Here is a 25,777-nt window from a genome sequence, read left to right as displayed (position 1 = left end):
TTCGCCTTGCTTGAATTTGTAAACCCTAAGAGTAACAGGCATTTCAATAAATAATTTTTTTCTAATATGTAAGATATATTTGAAGAGTCGAGGTAAGACATTATGATGAAATACTCTTAAAATATTCAAATCTACTCAAAATTTTTGAAATAATCATCGTAAATTAGACATGTACCCGTTTCGAAGTTGACGCATACTCAAATTAGTGAGATTTTGAGAACTGAATATAGCTACCAAAAAAGTTTATACTGTAACTTGTTACCCAATTTTTTTACATTATAATGTTTTTTATTCTTTAAGTTACACGTTCTTATTTTATACCCGTTATAATTAGTCATGATATTTGAAATAAATAAGTATATGGAGATTTTAAATATATAACAAACCCGTCCCTTCTTCTATTTTATCAGGAATAGTTTGTCAATGTATATATATATGTTTTTTTATTTTCAAAAATAGAAATATCTATGGAAATGTTTTTGTGATACATAAAATTAAAATAAAAAATTCTATTTCATTCTTAAATGCGTAAACATCGTTTTGTTTTGTTTTGTTTGATTGACAGAATTTAAATAACACACAAATTCAATAAAAATATAGCAGATAATGTGAATTTACAATTTGTAATTAGTTTATAACCTGTATTATGAAACATTTTCATTATGGGACATACATGTCTACACCTTATGCTATATGTTGTATGGATGGAGAGACAAATCTACTATACAATTACACCTTATTATATTTATAGTGGCATTTTATTGTAATAATCTCAAATCCTATTGTAAGAAAATTATGATCCAGCGATGCTAGAATTGATTTTACAATAGTATGTATTTTTCACAAACAATTCGGACTATATATTTTGATCTTATAGTTTTAGTACGTATTAAATATATGGGATTTTGAATTTATTATAATTTCCTTATGTTGTGTTTTTTTATATATAACTGCATTATTTTTGGCTAAAAAATATGTTGAACCATTTGGATTATTTCCTCATTCGAATACAAAGGATCCCACGTATTCAAGATTTGAAGACTAATGATTTTAATTTAATTATTTAGATATTAATTAAGGTAGTTTGCAATTTTTAAGGGACACTGATTTTATTCTATTTTTCCTAATCTTTCTGTTTTTTTATGGTAGGTTATAACTGCACCCGATTTTATGTGTTATATCATTTAAGTTTTTTCGGTTAATACAATTAATATTAATCTGTTTGGCTCTAATTAATATTAATCTGTTTGGTTTCAAGGATTATACATACTCTTATTCCTATTTGAGTGGCATTTCATTGTAATAATTTCAAACTCTATGTCTACTCATTAAAAATGCTTCCTTTTTAATAGTATAGATTTATGAGTTATATATACACGGTATTTATGTATTTTTAATACCCGTTATTAATGTTGTTTTCTGAAATGACTGGTTTTTGCCAAACTCCTTTTAGTTTACGTTGCCTTAAATTAATTGCGAATCCCTAAAGCTATTAGTTAGAGTAATTAATTGGAAACTTGCAATGAAGAAATGAAAAGTGAATAAAGGGAATTTAAGAGTAACTATGAAACAAAGAGTCAACGTTTAGATCAGAGCGCGTGAATCTCACTCACGTCGCGACAGTTTTTGCAATGGTGCGTCCCTCTTACGTTGTTGTATTCTTATTGGTGGTGCTATTATAGTTGTCGCAACGTTCGTTTGTTGGGTGGGTTACTTCGAGTGACAGTCCAGACGGGGTTTGTTGACTGGGCCAGCTCAATATTTTGAAGTATCATTAGCTAAAAAGAAAAAATAGACCCTTATTTTCATGTTAAAAAAAAAAAAAAAATGTAGATTCTAGTTTTAGTGTAAAAATAACAAAAATTACATAGAACTTGTGCAAATGCACTTCCTGCACATGTGTAGAGCCGGACTTAGATTCATGTACCTGTTAAAAACTCATCTTTTTTTTATAATATGCTATTTAGTGTTATTGTTTTGTTAATTAACGTTTTCTCTACAAATAGTTATAAGCCTTTTTAGATGGTTAAAGACTTACCATTCATTTAAGTTAGAAAAATAGCTTGTTGAACTGTATAATTTGAAAAAGAAAAACTACTACAGTTAATTAATTTCGAACTAAACCAACCTCATCAAAACGTTTTTGGATGTAGAAGAAGATTCTAAAATATTTTGCACTGGTTAATAGCTTCAAATCTCGTTCCGGTATAATTATCGGATTTGATCCTTTTGGCTCTGTATAACTCAAAAAACACATTCCATCAATAAAATCTTCATAAAAAAATAAAATAAAAAAATTAGCACGCAAAATTTTAGTATTATTTTTTAATTATTCTTAGGCAGGCGACAAAAAAAAAAAAAAAACTAATCATGCCAAAATTACAGCCATCTGTTGTAGTTTTTATCTCAGTCTCTCACTCGCTATCTCCAGCTTTCTTTCCGCTTCCCTCATCTGCAATCGAATTCGTATCCTCGGTGAGTTTTGAATCTCTACTCAATCTCAAAACCCTAAATTCTCTTCTTAGATTTTCTGTTCCGCAGATTTTTATTGGGTCACTGATAGTATATATATAGCATCGTCAATTGTAATAAAGATTGTGAGATTTCGTCTATCTGTCCACTGCCGCGTCTATAACTGAATCGTTGTCACAGATTAATTTGGTAGAGTTCTTCATCCTAAATGCATTTGTTTTTCTTTCTGATTGTTCTGTTCCTTGTAACGATTCTGAAAGTTTGAATTTTCTAGAGTTTTCTTACATGGTATAGGATAACGTTGCGTGACAAAATGTGTATTCTTTTTAGGATTACACTTATCAGACTCTGTAAATGTGGTAAGTAATATAATAGGTGTTTTATGTGTCATCTTGTGGCTATACAAATTTTTTGAAGAGTCAGTATGGAAAAATCTTTGTTTTGCTCTTCTTTTGATTTGTTTGTTAATTCCTTCTTCTTTACTCTTTCTGCTAACAGTACAACAACGAGAAGTATGGTGAAGAAAACGATGGAGAAAGGATTTAAGCTGATTTTGGGTTCTCAGTCCATGGCGAGAAAGCGGATTCTAGCTGAAATGGGATATGATTTCACCATTGTGACTGCAGACATTGATGAGAAAGCTATTAGGAAAGACAAGCCTGAAGATTTGGTTGTAGCTGTTGCTGAAGCCAAAGCAAACGAGATTATATCGAAACTGGGAGGTGAAAGCCAGTTTGCACAAGATCATCATCATCAACCAACTCTGTTGATTACTGCAGACACTGTTGTTGTCTACAAAGGTGTCATTAGAGAAAAACCAACCAGTAAAGAAGAAGCTCGCGAGTTTATCAAAGGCTATTCTGGTTCACACGGTGGCGTTGTGGGATCTGTTATTGTAAGAAACTTGCAAACTGGAGTTAGAAGAGGAGGGTGGGAAAAAGCAGAGGTTTATTTCCATGAGATACCAGAGCAAGTCATCGATGACCTTATTGATGATGCAATCACTTTCAAGGTTGCTGGAGGTTTAATGCTGGAGCATCCCCTCATTTCACCTTTTATCGATTCCGTGATGGGAGGAGTTGATACTGTTATGGGACTTCCTAAAGAACTCACTCAAAAATTCATCAACGATGTGTTGTAGCTCAAGCCACTTTTGATTGTGTAGGAAGACTTAAAATACTCAAATCTAAAAGCATTTGCCTAACATCTCATGCGCGTTCTCTATTGTTACATTATGTTCCGAGTCTCTCTTTGGCTTGAAGTGTGTTTGTTCCATGGTCTTTGGAAAGCATCCATCGGGTGACAGTATTTTTACAGTATACTGTTAAAATATCTTTTTCTTTCCTCTTGTGTTTTGATTAGATACATGGTTTAGTATAAAACCAGAACATCACTATCGCTACAGTAAGACAATTATGCCTTTCAACACAATCACGATTAGTTCATCCCGATGAATCAGTACCTTCGGATCCAGCTTGGAAAAGTTTGTACCAGAGAAATTATTTTCTTTAATTCGTCAGCTAAATTGGAACATGAGAAAGGCCTTGCTCAATAGCCAAGTCACGAAAAGACATCGAATCGGACTTGGATTTTGTCAATATCTTAAAGTCCACACCTAGAATATAGTCATCCTCACGCGTTGAACCAGTATGTTCTTATATATTATGACCACAACAAAACAAATTGTGATTAGTACATAGAATATTTCCCGTTAACTTGCTATGATTATATTAATTAACTACGTCTACAAATTGTCTATTAAACATACAAATTACATAATTGTAGCATGTTTTTGCGGAACCGGCCCACTAACTCCATAGTCAAGTACTGGACCATTAAATATTTAGATTATTGTAGTTTTTGTCATAATCATCTTTATCATATGGTGTCACTAACTTAAAAATGCATGAACCTCGTCTTAGGGAGATTATAGTTAGTTTTAAGTTTTTGCCTCTTTTATTATCAAGAAGTTTATGGAATTTTTATTGGCATGCAGAGCCGTGCCTCAGTGTAAACAAAATAAACTTTGGCCTATGGCCTCAAAATTTTGAAAAAAATTGAAGACCTTTATTTTTACTTTGGCCTATGTTTAGTTACTACGGCCATGTAATTTCAAATAGTATATTTATCTTAAACCTTTAGTTTTCAATTGTTAAATCCACTTAATTGCCACGTTCGATTTAAAGAATAAGTCAAAAGCTTAAAAAAACTGAATTAACATTATAAAATTACGGTAAACGTTTATTTTCTACAGTTTTCTATGTATGCACACGATACAAAAGAACTTTCGTCTCTCGTTTTCTCACTTTATTTTGATTGATGTTACTAATTCCACACTTGAACATTTAGTCTACAGAAACACCGGTTATCGTCATTATTAAAGTAAATGTCTAGCGAAAGGAAATGTTTAGAAAAGTTGATTTTGAACGTTTAGTTAATGATATTTTACGGAAGAAAATTTCAGTTAGATTTTTTTTAATTAATTGTTTACTTTTGTTATATAACTGGTATTTACCGTTCTTGACATTATATTTTCTATGCATTGTAAAAGTTTTTTTTACCGCCTCTGGGCACAGTTTATGTTCCGCACGGCTCTGTTGGCATGCTAGTGATGATGGGAGGTTCCTAGGCAGTTGTTTCTTTGGTTTGTTTCATTGATGGTCTATAACTACAAATTTGAAACTAATTTGACTATTAACATAGGAAAATGGAAAATAAAAGATCGTATATAAGTAGAATCCCGAACAATTTTAATGTGATTTTCGAACGATAAATAATGTCCTAGTTGATACCGGGACATGAAGAATTGCGATAATAAGAACATGGGCTGTTTATGCGATGAAAACTGAAAAGGATGGATAATGCTTCCACGACAACTTGGGTGTCTTTTGTTCACTTTCTCATTTTATAACATATGTTTATAATGGGCAATGGGTCCTCTTCTCCACAGATACATTCAGATTCCAATTTGTCATTTACGATTTGACCTATTCTTTTACAGAGAAGGTTGGATATATGGAATCCTGATACAGTGTGGTGATAACTGATATGTATTAGGGAACCTTCTGAGAGTCTTGTTGGTGTAGGAGATTATTATATAGATGAATCAATCGCAGAAGGATTTCTACGTTCATCAAATCTGATTCTTTTTATCTCAATTTTTTCTTTCCCACATGGGATTCTGTAGACTGTAGGTACAGAAATAAGTTGAAGAAAATATTAAAAAAAGTTCACCAGCCGGTAGTATTGAATAAATCTATTATATTCACATTAAAAATACACATGTCAAAACTAGTTTTAACTCATGCTCGTGCAGTAGTCACGCCATCGTACCCGTATACTAACAAAAAATTGGTTATTATGTAGCGATTCGTTCCTTGTCCATAAAACATATCCGTGTTATTATAAGGATTCTAGGTTTTTTTCCTTAATTATAATTTTGTGTCCTTAACCTAAAGAGAGATTTGGGACTTAACCAATGCCACTTGTAGAGCAACAACCTTGTATAGAGAGTTCCTCGCAAACCTCACATGACAAATATATGTGTACCGGCCAGTGAAATTTTTTCTAAGGAATGTGGCCTAAGACCATCTACATCAGAGAAATGCCTCATCAATCTGAAAAAAAGAAACTTATAAGAGACTGACATATGTCAAGAGAAACGATTTTCAAGTTGCTTAGATCATTCTCATCGCTACAACACATGGTATATTTTTAAGGGTTTTAAAATAATAAAAATGTTGAATAGTGGATACAGCTGTTTTTAAGAAATAGAAAATTGGTCTTATGCAAAAACTGTAGAATGGTGTGTTCTTAAGTGTAGACCATTATTTAAATATTTTAATTTCATTAAAACCATATGGTGTTAAGGATGTCCTTAAAAAAGAAAGGTTTCTAAACTTTTATTTTCCTTTATTATTATTTTTAAAAATTTTTAATTGAGAGTACTCCTAATAAAATCTAAAACTATCGGTACCTAATTTTTTTTTTTTGACAAAGTCGTAAGTACCTAACTAATCCCAAAAACTAGTTTTTTTTTAAAAATGTCATTTTTTCATATATTGTCCAAAGATCTTTACCCTATTAATTGTAGCACTTTTGGACTCTAATAGTTCTTCTCGAGTGAAAAACAGACAAACAGATAAAGGAAAGTTATGAAGGATTTGGAATCATAAAGGATTTGGAATCTTCAAAGTTGTTGCATACATTGATACATACAAATCTTCATCGACCCAATCTCTTCTAATAAACACATGCATACAATCAGAATCAATCCAACTCAATCATGCCCAGTGGCGGACCTACGTTGATATTGGTGGTGGCAGCTGCCCCCAGTAATTATACAAATATTTAAAAGTTTTACATTAGACAAAGGAAGACAAGTGGCAAACTGGCTTGAGTTCACCTCAAAAATGTTCACAGGTTGAGGGTTCAATTCTACCTAAGAGCAATCTGCACCCACCAATATTTTTTACTAGGTCCGCCCCTGATCATGCCTCAACATGACCCAATAATGAGTGAGTTCGTGTTGTAACAAGTTTGATTTTTAAGACTTCTTTTTTTTGGTCATCGTTCTAAGAATTGATTTACTTGAGACTTGAGAAAAACACGACATAAACGATTCTAAAGTCGGCCACAAAACGTAAGCAAAAAAGAAAAGAGAGAGTAGGTTTGTTCGAGGAAGCAAACAAAAAACAATTGATTTATAAACTCCGTAACCAAACACCACCACCTCATTGCTTGCCTTAACGCGCTCTGAAGGGTGAAAAAACAAACAAAAAAATCTGGTCTATCTTAAGCAACTTTTTGTGTGTAGGGGAATAAAATAAAACAAATTAATTAACGATCCCGAACTCTCTCAGCTCAGATACATTGCATGTGAAATTTCAACTAATGTATATAAACTCATTATCTTGACCTCATACTGACCGATCATTTCCTTTTTTTCCTTTTTTTTTTCCCTCTCCTTCTCTCTCTCTACCTTTTTTTTTTTGCCCTTTCTATAGGGTTTTCTTCGCTCTCTCTCTCTCTCTCTCTCTCTCTCTCTTCTCGATCTTTATGTGCATCTCGTTCTTTGGTGTAATCGGAGCTGATTTCGTTGTTTTCTTCTTAATCGTCTTCAGATCTTTCGTTTTTGCTCTTTCCCACGGGTTTTCGCTTGAGGAATCAAGCGTTTTTGTTTTTCCTGGGAGTTTTGAGCTTCAATCATGTCTCAGATCTATAGTTTCGCTGGTATGTTTCCCCCCAATCTTTGCTTGAATCAATCGATTTCATTCTCAGATTTTTGATTTAGGAAGATTTGAATTTAGATGTTCGATTTAGGCGTTTCTGTGTTGTTTAGATGTTTTCAGTATGATGAATTAAGATTTTGACTTCTAGGATCGTGTATGTATGTCGATGACTTATAGATCTGAGTTTTAGTTTCTTGGCTAGAGTTAATTTTTCGTTGGATCTGGGAATTAATAGGTATAGTGATTAAGGAATTCAAGTTTTTGTATGTTTAGTTGATTTGTATTCTTTTGTGGTGTATTTACAGGTGAAAATGAATTTTACCGTCGTGGAGCAATATACCCAAATCCAAAGGATGCAAGCCTTTTGTTGTCGCTTGGTAGTTACGTCGATGTCTACTTCCCTCCAAGCAAGAGGTCGCGTGTTGTTGCACCGACGGTCTTCAGTGCTTTCGAGGAAAAGCAGGTCTCTATTGATGTGCTCCCAGATGAGTGCCTTTTCGAGATCTTTAGGCGTTTGCCTGGACCTCAAGAGAGGAGTGCTTGCGCATTTGTCTCTAAACACTGGCTTACGCTTGTAAGTAGCATCAGGCAAAAGGAGCTAGATGTTGTTTCTTCCAATTCCAACAAATCTGAAGATGGTGATGATGATTGTGAAGGATGTTTATCTAGGAGTTTAGATGGGAAGAAGGCAACTGATGTTAGATTGGCTGCTATTGCTGTTGGAACAGCTGGCCGTGGTGGACTTGGCAAGTTGTCTATTCGAGGAAGCGGTTCTGTTAGCAAGGTTTCAGATATTGGTCTTAGGTCAATTGGTCGTAGCTGCCCTTCTCTTGGGTCTCTTTCCCTGTGGAACCTATCTACCGTTACTGACAATGGCCTCTTGGAGATTGCCGAGGGTTGTACTCAACTTGAGAAGCTTGACCTGAACCGCTGCTCTACAATCACTGACAAGGGTTTGGTAGCGATTGCTAGGAGCTGCCCTAACTTGAGCGAGCTTACATTGGAGGCTTGTTCAAGAATTGGAGATGAAGGTCTTCAAGCCATTGCACGATCCTGCTCCAAGCTGAAGTCAGTCTCGATCAAGAACTGTCCTCTTGTCAGGGATCAAGGAATCGCATCCTTGTTGTCAAACACCACGTTTTCCTTGGCAAAACTTAAGCTTCAGATGCTAAATGTCACTGATGTGTCTCTTGCTGTCGTTGGTCATTACGGCTTGTCAGTCACTGATCTTGTGCTCTCTGGATTGTCACACGTGAGTGAGAAGGGATTCTGGGTCATGGGAAATGGTGTCGGGCTACAAAAAATAAACTCTCTAACCATCACAGCCTGCCAGGGAGTGACTGACGCGGGGCTTGAATCTGTGGGAAAGGGCTGCCCGAACATGAAGAAAGCTATTATCAGTAGATCCCCCTTGTTATCCGACAATGGGTTGGTTTCTTTTGCAAAAGCATCTTTATCACTGGAGAGTGTTCAGCTTGAAGAGTGCCACAGGGTCACCCAATTTGGGTTTTTTGGTTCTCTTTTGAACTGTGGTGAAAAGTTGAAGGCTTTCTCTCTGGTGAACTGCTTGGGCATTAGAGATCTCGCAACAGGCTTGCCTGCTTCACCTCATTGCAGTGCTCTGCGTTCCCTGTCTATTCGTAACTGCCCTGGCTTTGGTGATGCAAATCTTGCAGCCCTCGGGAAGCTGTGCCCTCAGCTCGAGGAGATTGATCTATGCGGGCTCAAGGGGATAACAGAGTCTGGTTTTCTACATCTGATTCAGAATTCTCTTGTGAAGGTGAACTTCAGTGGCTGTTCCAATTTGACAGACAAAGTGATTTCTGCCATCACTGCCCGTAACGGTTGGACTCTCGAAGTCTTAAACATCGATGGATGTTCCAATATCTCTGACGCCAGCATGGTCTCCATTGCAGCAAACTGCCAGATTCTCAGTGATTTGGATCTTTCAAAATGCTCCATCTCCGATTCTGGGATCCAAGCATTGGCTTCCTCTGAAAAACTCAAACTGCAGATCTTATCCATGGCAGGTTGCTCTATGGTCACAGACAAGAGCTTGCCAGCCATTGTGAGGTTGGGTTCCACTTTATTGGGATTAAATCTCCAACAGTGCCGATCCATCTCCAATTCCACTGTCGACTTCTTAGTCGAGCGCCTTTACAAATGCGACATCCTCTCCTGATCGATAATTCCACTGTCAACTTCTCCACCTATATAATGAAAGGTATTTTAGTCCGTCCAAGTTTGTTTATCAAGTGTCAACCCTTTTTCAGGCTCTGTGATCTACGCGTCCTAGGCTCGGTACCCGGTTTTCCTTTTTTTTTTTCCAAGCAGTTCGCTTCCGGCTTCTTTTTTTGCCAGTCAATGGTTTTTTTGCAGGGTTTCCTTTTTATCAGGGAAACTCTAGCTTTACCTTGAAATCGGAAGGTCGTGTGTTGCTTGAGAATATATTTACCGGGTATACGAGATTTTAGGGTTTATCATCCTCCTGTTTCTTGCTTGGTGTCTTTTACGAGCCTATTATTATCCCACTTTTATTCGCGTCGTTTGTCTTTGTTGCGTATGGTTTTCCTCGAAAGGGGTCTTTTGTATGATTTGTACGGGTTCAGGTTTTGGTTCATGCCTTGGTTCTCTCAGAGGTTGCTCTGGCTGTTGTTGCAACAACTCTATTAAAGAGTTTTTTTGTTGTTTTTTTGCCAGATCCCCTCGTTTTTTTTTCCCAGGCTGTATCAATCTGTATGATCGATCACTGTACTAAATTATGTAATGTCCTTTGGGATGGTTTAATGAGTATTGAATAAAATTCTCATTTCGTTGTATAATATAAAGTTTTCATTTTTTTTTCTCTAATATCCTTCGAAATCTGAGAAATTAAACACACACAACTTTATCTCATGTGTGGGACAGAGAATCAGATTTTGTGTCAACCTGAGATTTTGTCTTTAATTTACGTTTGTTTGTGTCCATTCAAAAGTGAATGTGGTGTTCAATGAATATTGTCGAGGGGATGAACCTGGCCAGCGATTCCTTTTCTCGATACGATATGATTTGAGTGGGATTAAAATAAAGTGGGGGAAAAGAGTCATTATTAGTAGTATTGGTTGTCGCTATTATTGTTATTGTGGTCTAATCTTTAATTAGTACATTAAGATGGCCAGATTTCCAAAACTTTTTAGCAAAATAATCTTAAATTTTCTAATTAATTTTAGTTCTATGTCATTGTATTTAATTTTAAAACAATTAACAGAATAATAATTAGATATGTTATTATTTTTTTATTTTTTTTGGCAACAGTTTACAAGAATGACTCAAGCGAGCCAAAACGAAGGAACGTTATTTACAACATAGGTAGCTAAATGCGGAACTGAATAGATATGTTATCATTTCTCATACAAATTTAATAGTAAGACAAAATTTCACTAAAATTTACTTATATAAGTCAAAATTATATTAATTTTTTTAAAATTAATATAAATATTGATTTTAGTAAAATATTCTAAAAGAGCTATAAAAAGATATCAATTAATATAAAGTTAATAAACATAAAGAACATATAACTTATTAACAAAATCATATAAAAACAAAATGATATTTTTCTGTTAGTATTATTATCATAATAATTTAAATAACAAGCTTTCAATAGTTATTATAATTGATTATAAAAAAAAATATTACTCCTGAATTATCTCCAACTCATTAAAAGAAATTTAATTCTCAATAAATATAGATTTATATATATTCATAAATAAATATAAAAATAATAACAAATTAGGAGATATCATAATGTGTGATTATTTATATATATATATATATATCTAAGTATGTAAACTAATTAATCTCAACATTTAGTGTGATTATTCATTAAAAATTGAAATATTGATAACCAAATAGGAATATACGTTCTAATTATATATTCATCTATTTGCTATTAAAAAGGAATGAGACAATAACCTTTATCATTATAAATAAACTTAGTAACAAAAATAATCATAATATATTTAAATACGTGATTATAGATTATGCAAAATTGTTATAGTTACTCGATAAACCATAAATATAAATTTGATTTTTAAAACATACAAAAATATATATTGCCATAAATTTTAACATTTTGTAAATATTTTCTTTACCATGTTCACATATTTTATGGGTAAAATGTATTCTTACACGAATACGTTGATTTTGGAATTTCATTAATTTTTCATAATTTTTTTTTGATAATATACCGTCATTTATAGAAAATATTAACAAACCGAATAACTCAAATGATTTAAATAGCTAATCAAAAATATTAAATCAATAAATTAGATTATCTTCATAAAATTTAGTTTAAAATCCGATTGTTACTAACATATAATAAAATTAAATAATTAAACTACAGAGTAATTTAGTATATGTTGTTATGGTTATATAAGAAACATGCAAAATTGTTGTGATTACAAGATAAAACATAAGAAGATATGAATTTGATTTTTAAACCACACAAGAAATATTACAATAAATAGTAACATTTTATTAAAATTTTTTCTACCATAAAACCTCTTACACATTAAATGATTTCACGGATAAAACATATTTTTTATACAAAAAACGCAGCTTTAAATAAATAAATAAAAATCTTTAGTTAAATATTATGTTTCATACAAACAGATATTAGTTCTAAAATAATAATTTTACTTATAATAATTTTCTTTAAATCGATTTATTACACACATAGTACGGGTTGTTACCTAGTGATCCCTTCAAGTAGAGACAAAGAATCATAGTGAATTGCGCGTCTTGTTCACACAACATCCATTGACCATATATATTCTTAAGCATCTAATTCAAAGTTTGAATAAATTTTACTTTTAACATTATTCACCGATCACACTGAAATGGTTATGCAACAATTTTCAAGATTTTTACCAAAAAATTAATTTTCAAGATTTTTACCAAAAAATTTAAAATCTAAAATGAATGATACATTTGTGTTATGTAAAACAGGGTGGATTATGTGGCTAACGTATATAACATTTTGGACCGATTTGTTTACGGAAATGTTTGATTGATCACTTTCTGACACTGTTTGTCCAAAGAAAAAAAAAGATCACTTTCTGACACTAACATTTGAGTTAGATATCTTAATTGTACTCCCTAAAGTGGATTGCTAACTCCTAATAAGATTGGTTACTTCTTTTTTTCTCTTAATTTTCTTGCAAACTTCATTGACATTCTTACTAATGAAGCGTGAAATGCACACAGTTAGTGTTTCATTTGTCCAATGTTGTTCCATAATACGTTAAGAAGTTTTCTTCAATTAATTTCATCAAAAAATGAAATGTAATAAAGCTAACCATATTTATGAAAACATGAAACGTCAAAAGATAATATTTATGTTGATAACTAAAGATATTATGTTAATGAGTAATAAACAAACAAAAATGTAGTTTTTATTGATAAAAAGTTACTTATAATAACATTAACGAAGCACTATAAATACAATCATAAATCCTAATATATGGCATCAAACAAAAGAAAAAAAACTAAAAAGAGCTCAAAACAATTTTTTAAAAAAAAATGGAGAAGAAAACCATTTTATGGCATTTTTCGCAATCACGGTGTTGCTCTCATTTTCTTATTCAAGTTTGGCCATAGCAGACGATCTTAAGGAGATGCTATACAACGAGTTTAAGACGGGGGTGAATGAATTTTGGCCGAGTCCGGATCATTATAATTTCAAGGTTATTCGTAGGCAATCAATAAAAGTTCTCAAAAATCTTATTGACTGCGGGACTAAGATGGGATATAATGGGCATTATTGTAACCATGACATTATGGACGAAGTTCTTCGAAACAAAAGTGCGTCGAGAAAATGTTGTGGGAGTATAGTGAAAGCTGGGAAGCAATGCCAAATAAGTTATATGAAACTGTTTTCTCAGTTCTATCAATTCAAAGGTTTTAGTTCTAAAGCTATGGCCAAAACTGACGAAATATGGAAAAAATGTTCTGTTCAAATGGGAGGTATTGCACCATTTTCTGGTTACAAAAATCGAAATTAATTATACTATTATATAATTATAAGATGGCCAGATTTCCAAAATTATGATCCCTTAAAGTAGAGACAAAGAATCATAGTGAATTGCGCGTCTTGTTCACACAACATCTATTGACCATATATTCATCTTCTTAAGCATCTAATGCATAGTTTGAATACATTTTACTCTTTAACATTATTTACCGATCACACTGAAATGGTTATGCAACAATTTTCAAGATTTACCGATCACACTGTAAACATAGCAACAAGGTTTTTGGTGATATAAATATGTTTTCAATAAAAACAACATTTTTGAAAATGTTCACAAGTGTTTAGAATAATTTCACAAGCTGTTACAAAAAAAAAAAAATTGGGACAAGTTTACGGAATCTTTGATGTGTATATTCTGTTAGAACACATTGATCTAAACTAGATAATGATCTAAACTCTAATCAAATCATACTAAACTTTGTCCACCATTTCAAATTCAAGAAGCTGAAATCTTAATAGCCACATATATAGGTCATTCACTTAAGTCGGCAAGAGAGTCTCACCCGTCGATAAATTTTGTTGAGAATAGACTCTTTGAATCGATCTTTACGGGAGAACTGAATAACAAAACAAATAGAAGATAGAGAAGTTAATAGTTACACAAGTTTGTTGGAGTAAACCATCAGAAATCATCCTTTGTGACACCATGTTGTCTGAAGGAGATATATAATACAAAATGTCATTGTTTGCTTCTTCAAGTGTTAAACCGTGGGTCACTTCGATATTAAGATGCATGATTGATATGGACCATGGTTCGTGAAACTTTTTTTTCAACATCAGGTTTAGAATGGGTTTGATTTTAGGGGGATTAGGTGAGACAAGAACGAAATCTCGCATTTCTACACTTGACATGGAAGCTTTAACATTATAAAGACTTATCATTTTCTAAAGAACATAATTTGTCGTGTTCAGAAACAGATAGTGCAAACTTAGCCTCAATAATAAAATCTCTCTGTGTTTATTTTTTTTTCTTTGTTCTATCTTTCTATGGAACTTTTTCCTCGATAAATATTTACAAATAAACAAAAAATTCAGACGGAAAACAAATTGTATTCCCTAAAATTAATTCCTAACTCCTAATCAGATTGGTTACTTTGTTTTCTCTTAATTTTCTTGCAAACTTCATTAACATTCTACCAGAAGATTTTACTAATTAATGAAGCGTGAAATGCACACAGTTAGGGTTTCATTGTCCAGTATTGTTCCATAATACGTTAAGAAGTTTTCTTCAATTAATTTCATCAAAAACTGAAATGTAATAAACTAACCACATTTATGAAAACATGAAACGTCAAAAGATAATATTTATGTTGATAACTTATAAAGATATTATGTTGATGAGTAATAAACAAACAAAAATGCAGTTTTTATTGATAAAAAGTTACTTATAATAACATTAACGAAGCACTATAAATACAATGATAAATCCTAATATATGGCATCAAACAAAAGAAAAACAACTAAAAAGAGCTCAAAACAATTTATAAAAAAAAAATGGAGAAGAAAACCATTGTTATGGCATTTTTTGCAATCACGGTGTTGCTCTCATTTTCTTATTCAAGTTTGGCCATAGCTGACGATCTTAAGGAGATGTTATACAGCGAGTTTAAGGTGGTGACTGAAGACTGGCCGAGTCCGGATCATTATAATGTCAAGGTTATTCGTAGGCAATCAATAAAAGTTCTCAAAAATCTTATTGACTGTGGGATTAAGATGGGATATGGTGGGAGTTATTGTAACCATGACATTATGGAGGAAGTTCTTCGGAACAAAAGTGCGTCGAGAAAATGTTGTCGATGTATAGTGAAAGGTGGGAAGCAATGCCAAATAAGTTGGATGAAACTGTTTTCTCAGTTCTATCAATTCAAAGGTATTAGTTCTAAAGCTATGGCCAAAACTGACGAAATATGGAAAAAATGTTCTGTTCAAATGGGAGGTATTGCACCATTTTCTGGTTATAAAAATCGAAATTAATTATACTATTATTTAATAATGGTTTAAGTTGATTGTATTGTATTTGTAACAACGATTTATACAATAATATTATATATCCGTTTTCTTTTATGTGATGTGTTCTCTTCTAGACCCCCATAGTTTCATGATCCATACGCCTTGATTCTATTCTTCACCATATTGTCCATTTTGCTTCCAAAACACATTTTCCGTCATGGTTGTGATCGCAACTTTTCACGGTGTACTAAAAATTGTATAGCTCGGAAGAGAATTAGTTGAATTAAAAGTAAACGATAGCACACAAATTAGGAAAACAGAGAAATTGCTCCTAGTAACATTTCTACTGATTACGTAACGAAGAGAGATATGTTTTTTTGTGGAGACTCTTATTAATAACCATATATCATGCAAAATCCAAAGCTACAGAAACATAATGGGGAACATACTAAGCAGAATTTAAGGCAGCATACGTTTCGCCGAGGAAATGGAAGCGTCCACAATGCGGAGCCATGCCCGACGACAAGGAGAATCAAAACACATAACTACAAGAACGCCTATCAATGCGGTCACACAAGTTGAAGCAGCACTATAATAGAATACCACCACATCAATAACAGCTTCATCGTCTTTTTCTTCTCCTCCATCATCATCTGCTTCGTTTGAGCTCTTAGTAGCCTCACAACTTTTCTTGGTCGTCGTAGGTCCACAAAGAAGAGGATTGCCTATGTAACTTTTCTCATTAAAGGTATTGAACTGCTTTCCTTGTGGAACGATCCCTGACAAATTGTTGTAAGACACGTCGAAGACAGCAAGAGAAGTAAGGCTAGTTAGCTGTTGAGGAATACTTCCTTGCAACTTGTTATGTGAAAGATCAAGGCTCTCAATATCTTTCAGTTTGGAGAAGTTTGATGGTATTGAACTTGACAAGAAATTGTGAGATAAGTTCATGACTCGAAGTTGTGGGAGATCTCCAAGCTCTGCTGGGATAACACCACTTAACTCATTGCTTGACAGATCCATCCCATACATACGATCAAGTATGGCACCAGTGAACTCAACTGATGCTCCAAAATAAGATTCATACCTTTGCTTTGTTGAAAACTTGATTTCAACTTCTTCAAAACCATAGGATTCTACACAGAATTTCTCATTCACAAATGTAGATTTGTAAAATTTGAACTTACAGATTTCCGAATATGATACACCTATCTCCGAAATGTATCCTTCTGGTCCAAATGATAAATTATAAAGGCATGAAGGTATGACACCGTTGAGATGGTTATCAGAAAGATCTAAAAGTCTAACGTTGCTCAAATCACACAGCTGCCTTGGAATAGATCCTGTTAAATTGTTCCCCTTCAACAAAAGAATTTTGATGTTCTCGGTATTGACAAACTGTGGGATACTACCAGAGATTTTATTGTACCGTAGATCAAGTATTCTGACACGTTCCAAGAACGTGTCTGGAATCGGCCCGGTGAAGTTGTTGTCGCTTAGGAACAATTGTACCCCAAAATCCCCACCGACATGTGAAGGCAAAACTCCAGATAATTGGTTTCCAGACAGGTCAAGAAGCGAAATAGAGGGCATGGTTAGCAAAGAGGGTGGTGTTGTGCCTTCTAAGAAATTGTTTGATATCAATAACGTACTCAAAGTAGATAAGTTAGTTATCCAACTTGGAATAGCACCCACGAGACGGTTGTTGGACATGTCAAGAGTTGACAATGTTTTGTTGGAGCTAAGCAAACCAACTCCGATCTCTCCACTAAATAAGTTGTTATCCATTCTCAACTCTTTCAGTGAAGTGAAGCTTGTTTCTCTTGGAAGAAAAAGGCCACTGAGTTTGTTGTGAGAGAGCTTCAGTTGTTTTAGTGAAAAACAACCCTTGAGAAAGCTTCTAGGTAGCTTCCCAGAGAAGTTATTATAAGACAGGTCCAAGAATGAAATATTCTTCATCTCACCAATAGACGATGGAAAATGCCCTTGGAACTCATTATTGGAGCCATTCATTCGTACCAGATTTGGAAGTGCACGACCAATATTATCAGGGAATAGTCCTGTAATATTATTCGCTGAAAAATCCAAGAACTGCAACTTATTATGCACTATTGTAGGCATCTGAAAGGTAGTGAATACATTATTCTGCAACTGTAATACTTCAAGTTCAGGATTATTCAACAGCCAGGTAGGAATGTGACCAGATATTCTGTTGTTGGATAAATCAACTAGACGCAGGTTCTTCTGGTACACGAGAAAGGAAGGGATTTTCTCCAAGCTGCAAACTCGTAGAACAACAACACTCAGTTGAAACTGTGGCTGCCAAGTAGCCTCTGTTTCGACTTGTACCATTTCAGATTTTGATGAAAGTTTTAACACCTTAAGCTTTGTGAGGTTTGCAAGCGGACTGAGCGAGAATAAGCCACTGAAGTTGTTATCTGACAATGATAGGTATTCGAGGGACTTAAGGCTACTGAAACTAGATGGTAGATTCCCACTAAACTGGTTGGATGACAGATCAAGAACCCGTAGCTTGTTCAAACTACCTAAACAAAGAGGAAGCTCGCCTGCAAAATGATTTGTTCCGAGATCGAGCTCCTCTAGATTCTTCATTTTACAAACTAAGAAACAACAAGATAATGAGATTTTCTGTGTCATACGTAAAACTATATTGTTGTTCAAATTGATAATCACACACACACAAACCTGCATGTATAGCCCCACTAAAGCTATTCCCCTGAAGACTCAAGCGTTTCAAGGTAGTCAAATTCATTAGTTCTGAAATGAAATAAAGGCCAAAATATTTTGTTTAGAAGAAATATTATTTTCCAAATAAAAATAAGCTTACTTTCAGTTTTCCTAGGTGCAAAGCAAGATATTTCTAGTTAATATGTAAACGAAAGATGAAGAGTTTACTATGACATAAACCAATTCAATAATTATGTAGAGAGTAGATGCTACCTAGTATTTTGCCGTTAAATCCGCGTCCACCCAGCTTTAGCAGTTCCAACTTTGTCAAGTTCTCTAGTCCTAAAAGGGAGTCAATGAGAATTAAAAACTGTAGTTTAAGGACACATAAAAATTACAAAAATTAAAAGAACTAACCAAAAGATACATCATTAGTTAAGTAGGCTGTGTATGATAGGCACCGCACAGTTAAAAAAATGGAATAACATACCGTTAATAGGAAAAGGGCCATCGGTGTTATAAAAACCAATAGAAATCCCGATAATCCGGCCACTTATACGATTGCATTCAATGTACTCCCACTGACAGCAATCACTCTTTGTGTCATTAGTCCAAGTAGTGAGAACATCGTCCCAGCTTGTTATGAAGCTTCTTGAGACCTTGAGCTCCAACAGTTTCTTGAGCTCCAATAATGTTTTTCTTTCTTTCTCAATACAGCTTTTGCATCCATGAAGCTGCTCCAACAGTAATATCATCCATATCAAGTATTGGCCCAAGAAAAGCTTCCTTTCCATTGCAAATAAAAGATTAAACACACAGAAAATGAAATAAACCCCAAAGCAATTTGGGACTGGGAGTTCAACAAAAAATATCACCACGTTTATAGGAGTTCAACAAAATGAAAAAGATCGAAGTTTCAGTGAATTCAAAACACACTTAAAATTGTATGAGAGGAAGTCAAGGTCTTTGTAGAAAAACACCCGTACTCGAATGATTATTTGTGTGGCTGAAAACTCATCTATACAGCCTTTCCACGAAATAAGTTAAAAGTCAAGTCAAGTGAAGAAGACAAGAACCCAATGGGCCATTCAAATATTTAAAAAGAAAAAGTATATATATATATATTTTTTAATTGATCCTCCAAGCATACCGAGGCGGAAGGTTCGGGTTTCATCTTTTGAACGAAACTCAAACACAATATATTCAAGCTTTTGAACGAAACTGAAATTATTTTAAGGAAACACATTTTTTTGCAGAGGCAATGAAAGCATCGACAATGCAGAACCATGCTCGACGCCAAGGACAATCAAAGCACATAAGTGCAAGAATGCTTATCAACGCTGTCACATAAGTTGAAGCAGTACTATAATAGAAGACCATCATGTCAATAGCAGCTTCATCATCTTCGTCTTCTCTTCCGATCACTGTATCCTCTGAGCTCTTATTAGCCTCACAACTTCTATTGGTTGGTGGTCCACAAAGAAGATGATTGCCTATGTAGCTGTTCTCATCAAAGGTGTTAAATTGCCTTCCTAGGGGAATGATTCCTGATAAGTTGTTGTAAGACACGTTGAACACAGCAAGAGAAGTAAGGCTAGTGAGTTGGTGAGGAATACTTCCCTGCAACCTGTTATGAGAAAGATCAAGGCTCTCAACATCCTTTAGGTTGGAGAAGGTGGACGGTATAGAACTCGACAGTAAATTGTGAGATAGATTCAACACTCGTAGTTTCAAGAGATCTCCAATCTCCGTTGGGATAACACCACTTACTTCATTGTTTGACAGATCCATCCCATACATAAGACGAAGTATACCTTCCCTGAACTCAGATCTTCCATTATAAGAATCATACCTTTGCTTGGCTGCAAATTTAATTTCAACTTCTTGATAGGTTGAGCGGTCTACTTCGATCTTATCTACCAAAAAAGTGGATTTGTATAATTCCAACTCAAGACTCACTTGATTAAAAGATGGCGGAATGTTTAGAGCCGTTGTGTCCTCTTGTAAACGACCAAAAGACAAATTATATAGGCATGAAGGTATGAAGCCATTGAGCTTGTTGTCTGAGAGATCTAACAGTCTGATGTTTCTCAAATAACAAAGCTGCCTTGGAATAGATCCTGTTAAATTGTTTCCCTTCAACAAAAGAATATTTATGCTTTGGGTATCGACAAACTGCGGGATACTCCCAGAGAGTTTATTGTTCCGCAGATCAAGTATCTGAACACTTTGCAACAATGTATTCGGAATTGACCCTGAGAAGTTGTTGTTATGTAGGAACATATACATCCCCCACACACCATCAACACGTGACGGTAAGGCTCCAGAAAGATTGTTTCCAGAAAGGTCGAGAAACGAGAGAAAGGGCATTCCCAACAAAGAAGGTGGTAACGTACCTTCTAAGACATTGTTGGATATCAATAAGAAATCCAAATAATGAAACTCAAACAACCATCTTGGAATAGCACCACCGAGACCATTATTGGACATGTCAAGGATTCGTAAAAAAGTAGAGTTACGCAAACCGCCTCCGATCTTCCCAGTAAATAAATTGTTATCCATTCTCAACACGTCAAGCGAAGGGAAGTTTGCTTCTCTCGGAAGAAAAGGGCCGCTAAATTTGTTGTGAGAGAGCTTCAGGAATATTAGTGAAACACAACCTGTGACAAAGCTTCTTGGTAGCTTCCCATAAAAGTTATTATAAGACAGGTCCAAGTATGAAATATTCTTCATCTCACCAATAGACGATGGAAAATTCCCTTGGAACCCATTATTGGAGCCATTTAGACGTTCCAGATTTGGTAGTGCATGGTCCATACTATCAGGGAACTTTTTGATATTATTAGCTGAGAAATCCAAGATCAGCAAATTATGCACTATTGCAGGCATTTGAAAAATAGTGAATGAATTATTCTGCAACTGTAAGACTTCAAGATCTGGATTGTTCTCCAACAGCCAGATAGGAATGTGTCCAGGTAACTTGTTGCTGGATAGATCAACTAGACGCAAGTTTTTCTGGTACGCGAGAAAGGAAGGGATTTTCTCCAAGCTGCAAGATTGTAGCACAAGAACACTTAGTTGAAAATTTGGCCTCCAGGTACCCTCTGTCTCGACTTGTACCATATGAGATCTTGATGATAGTTTGAACACCTTGAGCTTTGTTAGGTTGGTGAGTGGATTGAGCGAGAAAGAGCCAGCGAAGTTGTTATCTGACAATGAGAGATATTCGAGGGATCCAAGGCTACTGAAACTAGATAGTAGATTTCCACTAAACTGGTTGGATGAGAGGTCAAGAACCTTCAGCTTGTGCAAGCTACCTAAACAGAGAGGAAGTTGGCCTACAAAATGGTTTCCTCTGAGATCGAGCTCACGCAGATTCTTCATTTTACAAAATACTGCAAAAAAAAAAAAAAAAAAAAATTTGAAAACAAAACATAAAGATGAATTAGTTATATTTCTATCGAGAAGTCAGTAGATACTTCTCATAGTTGCATAGAGGTGAAGCAAACAAAAGGGTACCTTCTATTGGGAGAGGTCCGTCTAAATGATTCTGAGCAAGACTCAAGACTTCCAAGTTAATCATATTCTTTAGTTCTGAAATAATCAAAGGCAAAAATATTGTATGTTGCAAAATGATCATTAACTATATTTAAATAAGCTATTTTCATCTCCCTTCATATTATAAATATATAAAAACGTTAAAAAGAAGAAGCAAGCTTGCCTTGCAATTCCGTTGAGCTAGAAAAATTATTCGAACTCAGATCTAGAGCTCTCAGCATTTTCAGATGAGTTAGCTCTGCCACAAGACAAGGAAACACATAAAAAAAATAAAAATAAAAGACACCTCTAAATAATCTAAGTTGATATATGATAATAAGTTAGATGGCATAAACCAATTATACAATTAAGTAGTCACAATTGTTGTAGATGCTACCTTGCATGGAGCCTCTTAATGTGTTTGCTCTCAAATCCAACAGTTCCAAGTTTATCAAGTTTTTTAGTGCTGAAAGGGGAATCCAATAGAATAATTATAATTAAAACTAAAAAATGACTGTGCTCCATAGGCACCTCCTTAGAAATAGAAAACTCACCTTTACTAGGAAAAGGGCCATCCATTTCGTTATACGGGAGAAAAAGAGTTGTAAGTGATGTAGTGGCATTAAGAAAAGGAAATATGCTGTTGTTGAAATAATTTGTTGAGAGATCCATGATCTGCAAGTTTCTTAATCTACTTAAGCTTCTATAACCTGCAAACGAAAAATCTTGTCAACAAAAGTGTACAGAAAAATAAGATTGCAATATACTAGTTCTTATTTCTCTACATGCAAATGGAACTAAGAGTGTTGAATTGTATGGACTCTCTAGAAGAAAACGGGACTGGCCAGGTGATGTAACTAATGGTAGTACTATAAATTTTTGATGCATGGGAAAATCAGAAGAAATACTGATATAGCCTATATAGAATTCTAAATTTTCAATGTAAGGAAATATATCTCCAAACAGAGACCACACGGGTAAAACTAAATGCGGGAAAAAGTGTGGTATACCTTCTACGTCATCAAAGAAGCCATTGAATTCGTTGTATCCATCCGTGGATAAGTTCAGACTTCGAACCTCTTCAAAGGGATGGAGCAAGGAAAGATTTAAAGGAGAGCTCTCTTTAAAGTACATATTACCAACAGAAAGTCCAATAACCCGCCCGCTTGTTCGGTTGCATGTAATGCCCTCCCACTGGCAGCAATCACTCTCTGTGCCATTAGTCCAAGTAGGGAGAACATAGTCGAGTCCTGATTCTCGACTCCTTGACATCAAGTAGTTCTTGAGCTCCAACAAAGCTTCCCTTTCTTTCGGAATGCAGCTTTTGCATCCATGTAGCTGCCCCAACAATAACAACACATATATCATCAAGTATTGGCCCAAGAAAAGCTTCCCTTCCATTGGAAGTGAGATGAAAAGAAAAAAAAGGAAATGAAATAAACTCCAATGAAAGCAATTTGGAAGTGTGATCGTTCACTCTTATACCTCCCCGGTCATAAAATTTCAACCAGAAATGATTGTTGAATTTATTAATAATTAAAAAGAAAAAAAAAGTCAAAGTCTTTGTTAGAATAAACACTGAGAATTCATGTACATGTATAAGTGAGTGATCACAATCGTTTACTTTGAAATTGTATGATAAGAAAAAGTGAAGGTCGTCTTTGAAGAAGACAACCATGCTCGGATAATATATATGTGTGGCTAATTTGTTATGTGAAGGATACGACTTTTGTATTCCAAGTGGCTGCCGCAATAGTCAGATGAAGATTGAACACCTTTGTCACCCTTCCCTTTTCATTGGATTGGGACGGCAAAAAAAAAAAAGAATTCAAACTCTCCATTGAAAATGCAGTATGTACGCAGATGAATTTTCAAAACAAAAGCTGAATAACAAAATATATATCTAACCAGCTCATGTGGAAAACATACTCGTTTTTCAGTTGCAATAACAAATGACGAGACTTGCAATTTCTTATTACTCTTCATTCAAGAGTCTTGATCCACTAAGCTTGTCCATGTCCCTGAACAGTTGAAAACAACAACAAAAATTACAGAAGCAAGTAAACCATCTCATATAAGGGCTATAGCATTATAATGACTAACGCATTTGGCTCGTTTGTAACACATGAAGAACGTCACATAAACTAAAAATCCCAATTTTGGGTTTCAAATCAAAAAAAAGAAGTATGGATTGAATCTGTTACCTCATTGCATCAAGATCTTCTCCTCCTATAAGCGGAATTCGTTGAATCCTCAGTCACAATTTCTGGGTTCCAAATTGAGACAGATAGGAGATTAGGGTTCATGTTTTTTTCTCTTTTGTTATTTAATCGATTTTTAAACCTTTCTCAACTGAATAAAGTGTACTATAAAATAAAATCAGGAATTGGTAGAGAGATATTAAATGGAGTTTGGGTTTAGTTTTAATTTAAACCGGTTTAGTATGGATTTATTATGTGTAGCTAGAGCACGAACTTGAAGTTTTTTTGGGGATACATACTTAATTGAAACTTTGGATGTGTCCGAAAACAAATAAGTTGAGGAAACAGAGTAGAAAACAGTTTTGTTAAATTGGGGAAGACTTCTCCCTATAATTCATGAGTTTATTATGAGATAAGCATTTTTTTTCCAGAGGTATTGTTCAGTTGGGACTTTCTGTCCGTGCTTATGGATTTAAGCATTTATTTGGCTATAGAATGACATATTTATCCTTCTTTTAATTGATGAAAAATTGAGACAATTTTTTTCCTCTCGACGGAAGAGATGAGACGAAGAAAAACAATGTTGTAAATGAGATGATGATGAGATCCAGTGATGAAGATGGTTGCGCGGTGGTGAGAAATACAAGATTAATAACGATCAAATTTCGAGTCTCCACTTATGAACGGTGCCAACGACGATGGTGAGCTCCGTCCTAATGAACAGCGGCAACCTTCAGTGATGAACTCCGCCTTTATGAACGGCGGCAACAACGATGCTGAGCTCCATCTTAATCAACGGCAGCAACGACAAACGGTGAGCTTCGCCTTAATGAACGGCGAGATGGTCGCTTGTCAATAAAGGCTTTCATAGCTTCGTATGGACCGATTGCCGACAGTTCCTTTCACGATTCTCCAAAATTTGTCAATTTACAAATATGTAATTTCCAAATTTAGCTTAGATCTGAAATTTGTTTGATTCGACTAAGTTTATTATAGGAACCCTTGGGTTCACTAAACATTATCTCCTTAGGGTTTAGTTATTTTAATTCAAACGAAATTAATTAAAATCATTGAGTTTATCGGAGCATGGCAATGGTGGTGCCGGAGACGTTTCCTGGTTTTGGTCGGAAGAGAAGAAAGCAAAGAGGAGGCAGAGAGAAGGATAGTTTTGTTTTTGTATGTTAAAAAAAAGCCTAAAAATGAAAGCATGGAAAGAAATGCCTATTTTGAAAGATTTGGCTCCACAAAGGTCCATATGGACAAACACCCCTATAATTCACTACATAAAGTTTTAACCTTTAAATTCTTGATTTTAAGAGAGTGTTTAAAGTTCACTTGTTAGAGACTGGAGGCTGGAGCAAAGAGAAAGCAAATAAAAAAATGGTTATACCTTTTCGCTCTTCAATAGTGTAGAGACTTTTATTAATAACCCCATGTAAGGTAAAAATACAAAGCACATATATGTATATAGTTTTAGAAACAGAATGGTAACAACTGATGAAATGACTTTAAAAAAAACATACTTTTCGCTGAGGCAATGGACGCATCAACTACGCGGAGCCATGCTCGACGGTCGACACCAAGGACAATCAAAGCACATAAGTGCAAGAATGCCTATCAACGCAGTC

General features: G+C 34.5%; 5 protein-coding genes across 7 annotated transcripts; 3 read left to right on the top strand and 2 right to left on the bottom strand.

Moving 5' to 3' along the window:
- The first annotated feature begins 2,357 nt into the window (after positions 1 to 2,357).
- On the top strand, positions 2,358 to 3,816 carry LOC104714013 (uncharacterized). Its single transcript, XM_010431241.3, has 2 exons — positions 2,358 to 2,475; positions 2,971 to 3,816. Exon 2 carries the CDS (start codon positions 2,987 to 2,989, stop codon positions 3,611 to 3,613), a length of 627 nt encoding a protein of 208 aa, XP_010429543.1. The 5' UTR covers positions 2,358 to 2,475; positions 2,971 to 2,986; the 3' UTR covers positions 3,614 to 3,816.
- A 3,389-nt stretch (positions 3,817 to 7,205) lies between these two features.
- On the top strand, positions 7,206 to 10,525 carry LOC104714012 (EIN3-binding F-box protein 1). The gene is made up of 2 exons (XM_019229590.2): positions 7,206 to 7,704; positions 8,009 to 10,525. Exons 1-2 carry the CDS (start codon positions 7,680 to 7,682, stop codon positions 9,883 to 9,885), a joined length of 1,902 nt encoding a protein of 633 aa, XP_019085135.1. The 5' UTR covers positions 7,206 to 7,679; the 3' UTR covers positions 9,886 to 10,525.
- Positions 10,526 to 15,233: 4,708 nt separating this feature from the next.
- LOC147939298 (protein DOWN-REGULATED IN DIF1 11-like) lies at positions 15,234 to 15,835 on the top strand. Its single transcript, XM_087467159.1, has one exon. The coding sequence runs from the start codon at positions 15,268 to 15,270 to the stop codon at positions 15,745 to 15,747; it is 480 nt and encodes a 159-aa protein (XP_087323285.1). The 5' UTR covers positions 15,234 to 15,267; the 3' UTR covers positions 15,748 to 15,835.
- On the bottom strand, positions 15,721 to 19,497 carry LOC104714011 (receptor-like protein 8). 2 transcript variants are annotated; one of them, XM_010431238.2, is made up of 4 exons: positions 18,902 to 19,497; positions 18,685 to 18,753; positions 18,430 to 18,501; positions 15,721 to 18,344 (listed from the first exon to the last, which is right to left on the bottom strand). In XM_010431238.2, exons 1-4 carry the CDS (start codon positions 19,203 to 19,205, stop codon positions 16,183 to 16,185), a joined length of 2,607 nt encoding a protein of 868 aa, XP_010429540.1. In that variant the 5' UTR covers positions 19,206 to 19,497; the 3' UTR covers positions 15,721 to 16,182. The 2 variants fall into 2 exon arrangements, with proteins under 2 accessions (XP_010429540.1, XP_087323284.1); XM_087467158.1 differs by lacking the exon at positions 18,902 to 19,497 and having other exon boundaries at positions 18,430 to 18,582; positions 18,640 to 18,753.
- Positions 19,485 to 24,591, bottom strand: LOC104714010 (receptor like protein 21-like). Of its 2 annotated transcripts, none has more exons than XM_019230355.2 (8): positions 24,153 to 24,591; positions 23,878 to 23,969; positions 22,959 to 23,738; positions 22,503 to 22,658; positions 22,346 to 22,414; positions 22,133 to 22,207; positions 21,931 to 22,005; positions 19,485 to 21,806 (listed from the first exon to the last, which is right to left on the bottom strand). In XM_019230355.2, the coding sequence occupies exons 3-8, from the start codon at positions 23,347 to 23,349 to the stop codon at positions 19,639 to 19,641; spliced, it is 2,934 nt and encodes a 977-aa protein (XP_019085900.2). In that variant the 5' UTR covers positions 23,350 to 23,738; positions 23,878 to 23,969; positions 24,153 to 24,591; the 3' UTR covers positions 19,485 to 19,638. The 2 variants fall into 2 exon arrangements, with proteins under 2 accessions (XP_019085900.2, XP_087323283.1); XM_087467157.1 differs by having other exon boundaries at positions 23,857 to 23,969; positions 24,153 to 24,318.
- Between the last annotated feature and the right edge of the window lie 1,186 nt (positions 24,592 to 25,777).

The sequence above is a fragment of the Camelina sativa genome, chromosome 9 (genome assembly GCF_030686135.1).
Source record: "Camelina sativa cultivar CO46 ecotype springtype chromosome 9, ASM3068613v1".
NCBI classification, from domain to species: Eukaryota; Viridiplantae; Streptophyta; class Magnoliopsida; order Brassicales; family Brassicaceae; genus Camelina; species Camelina sativa.
Note: the sequence above shows the minus strand (reverse complement) of the source record. Positions and strands in the feature narration are given on the sequence as shown.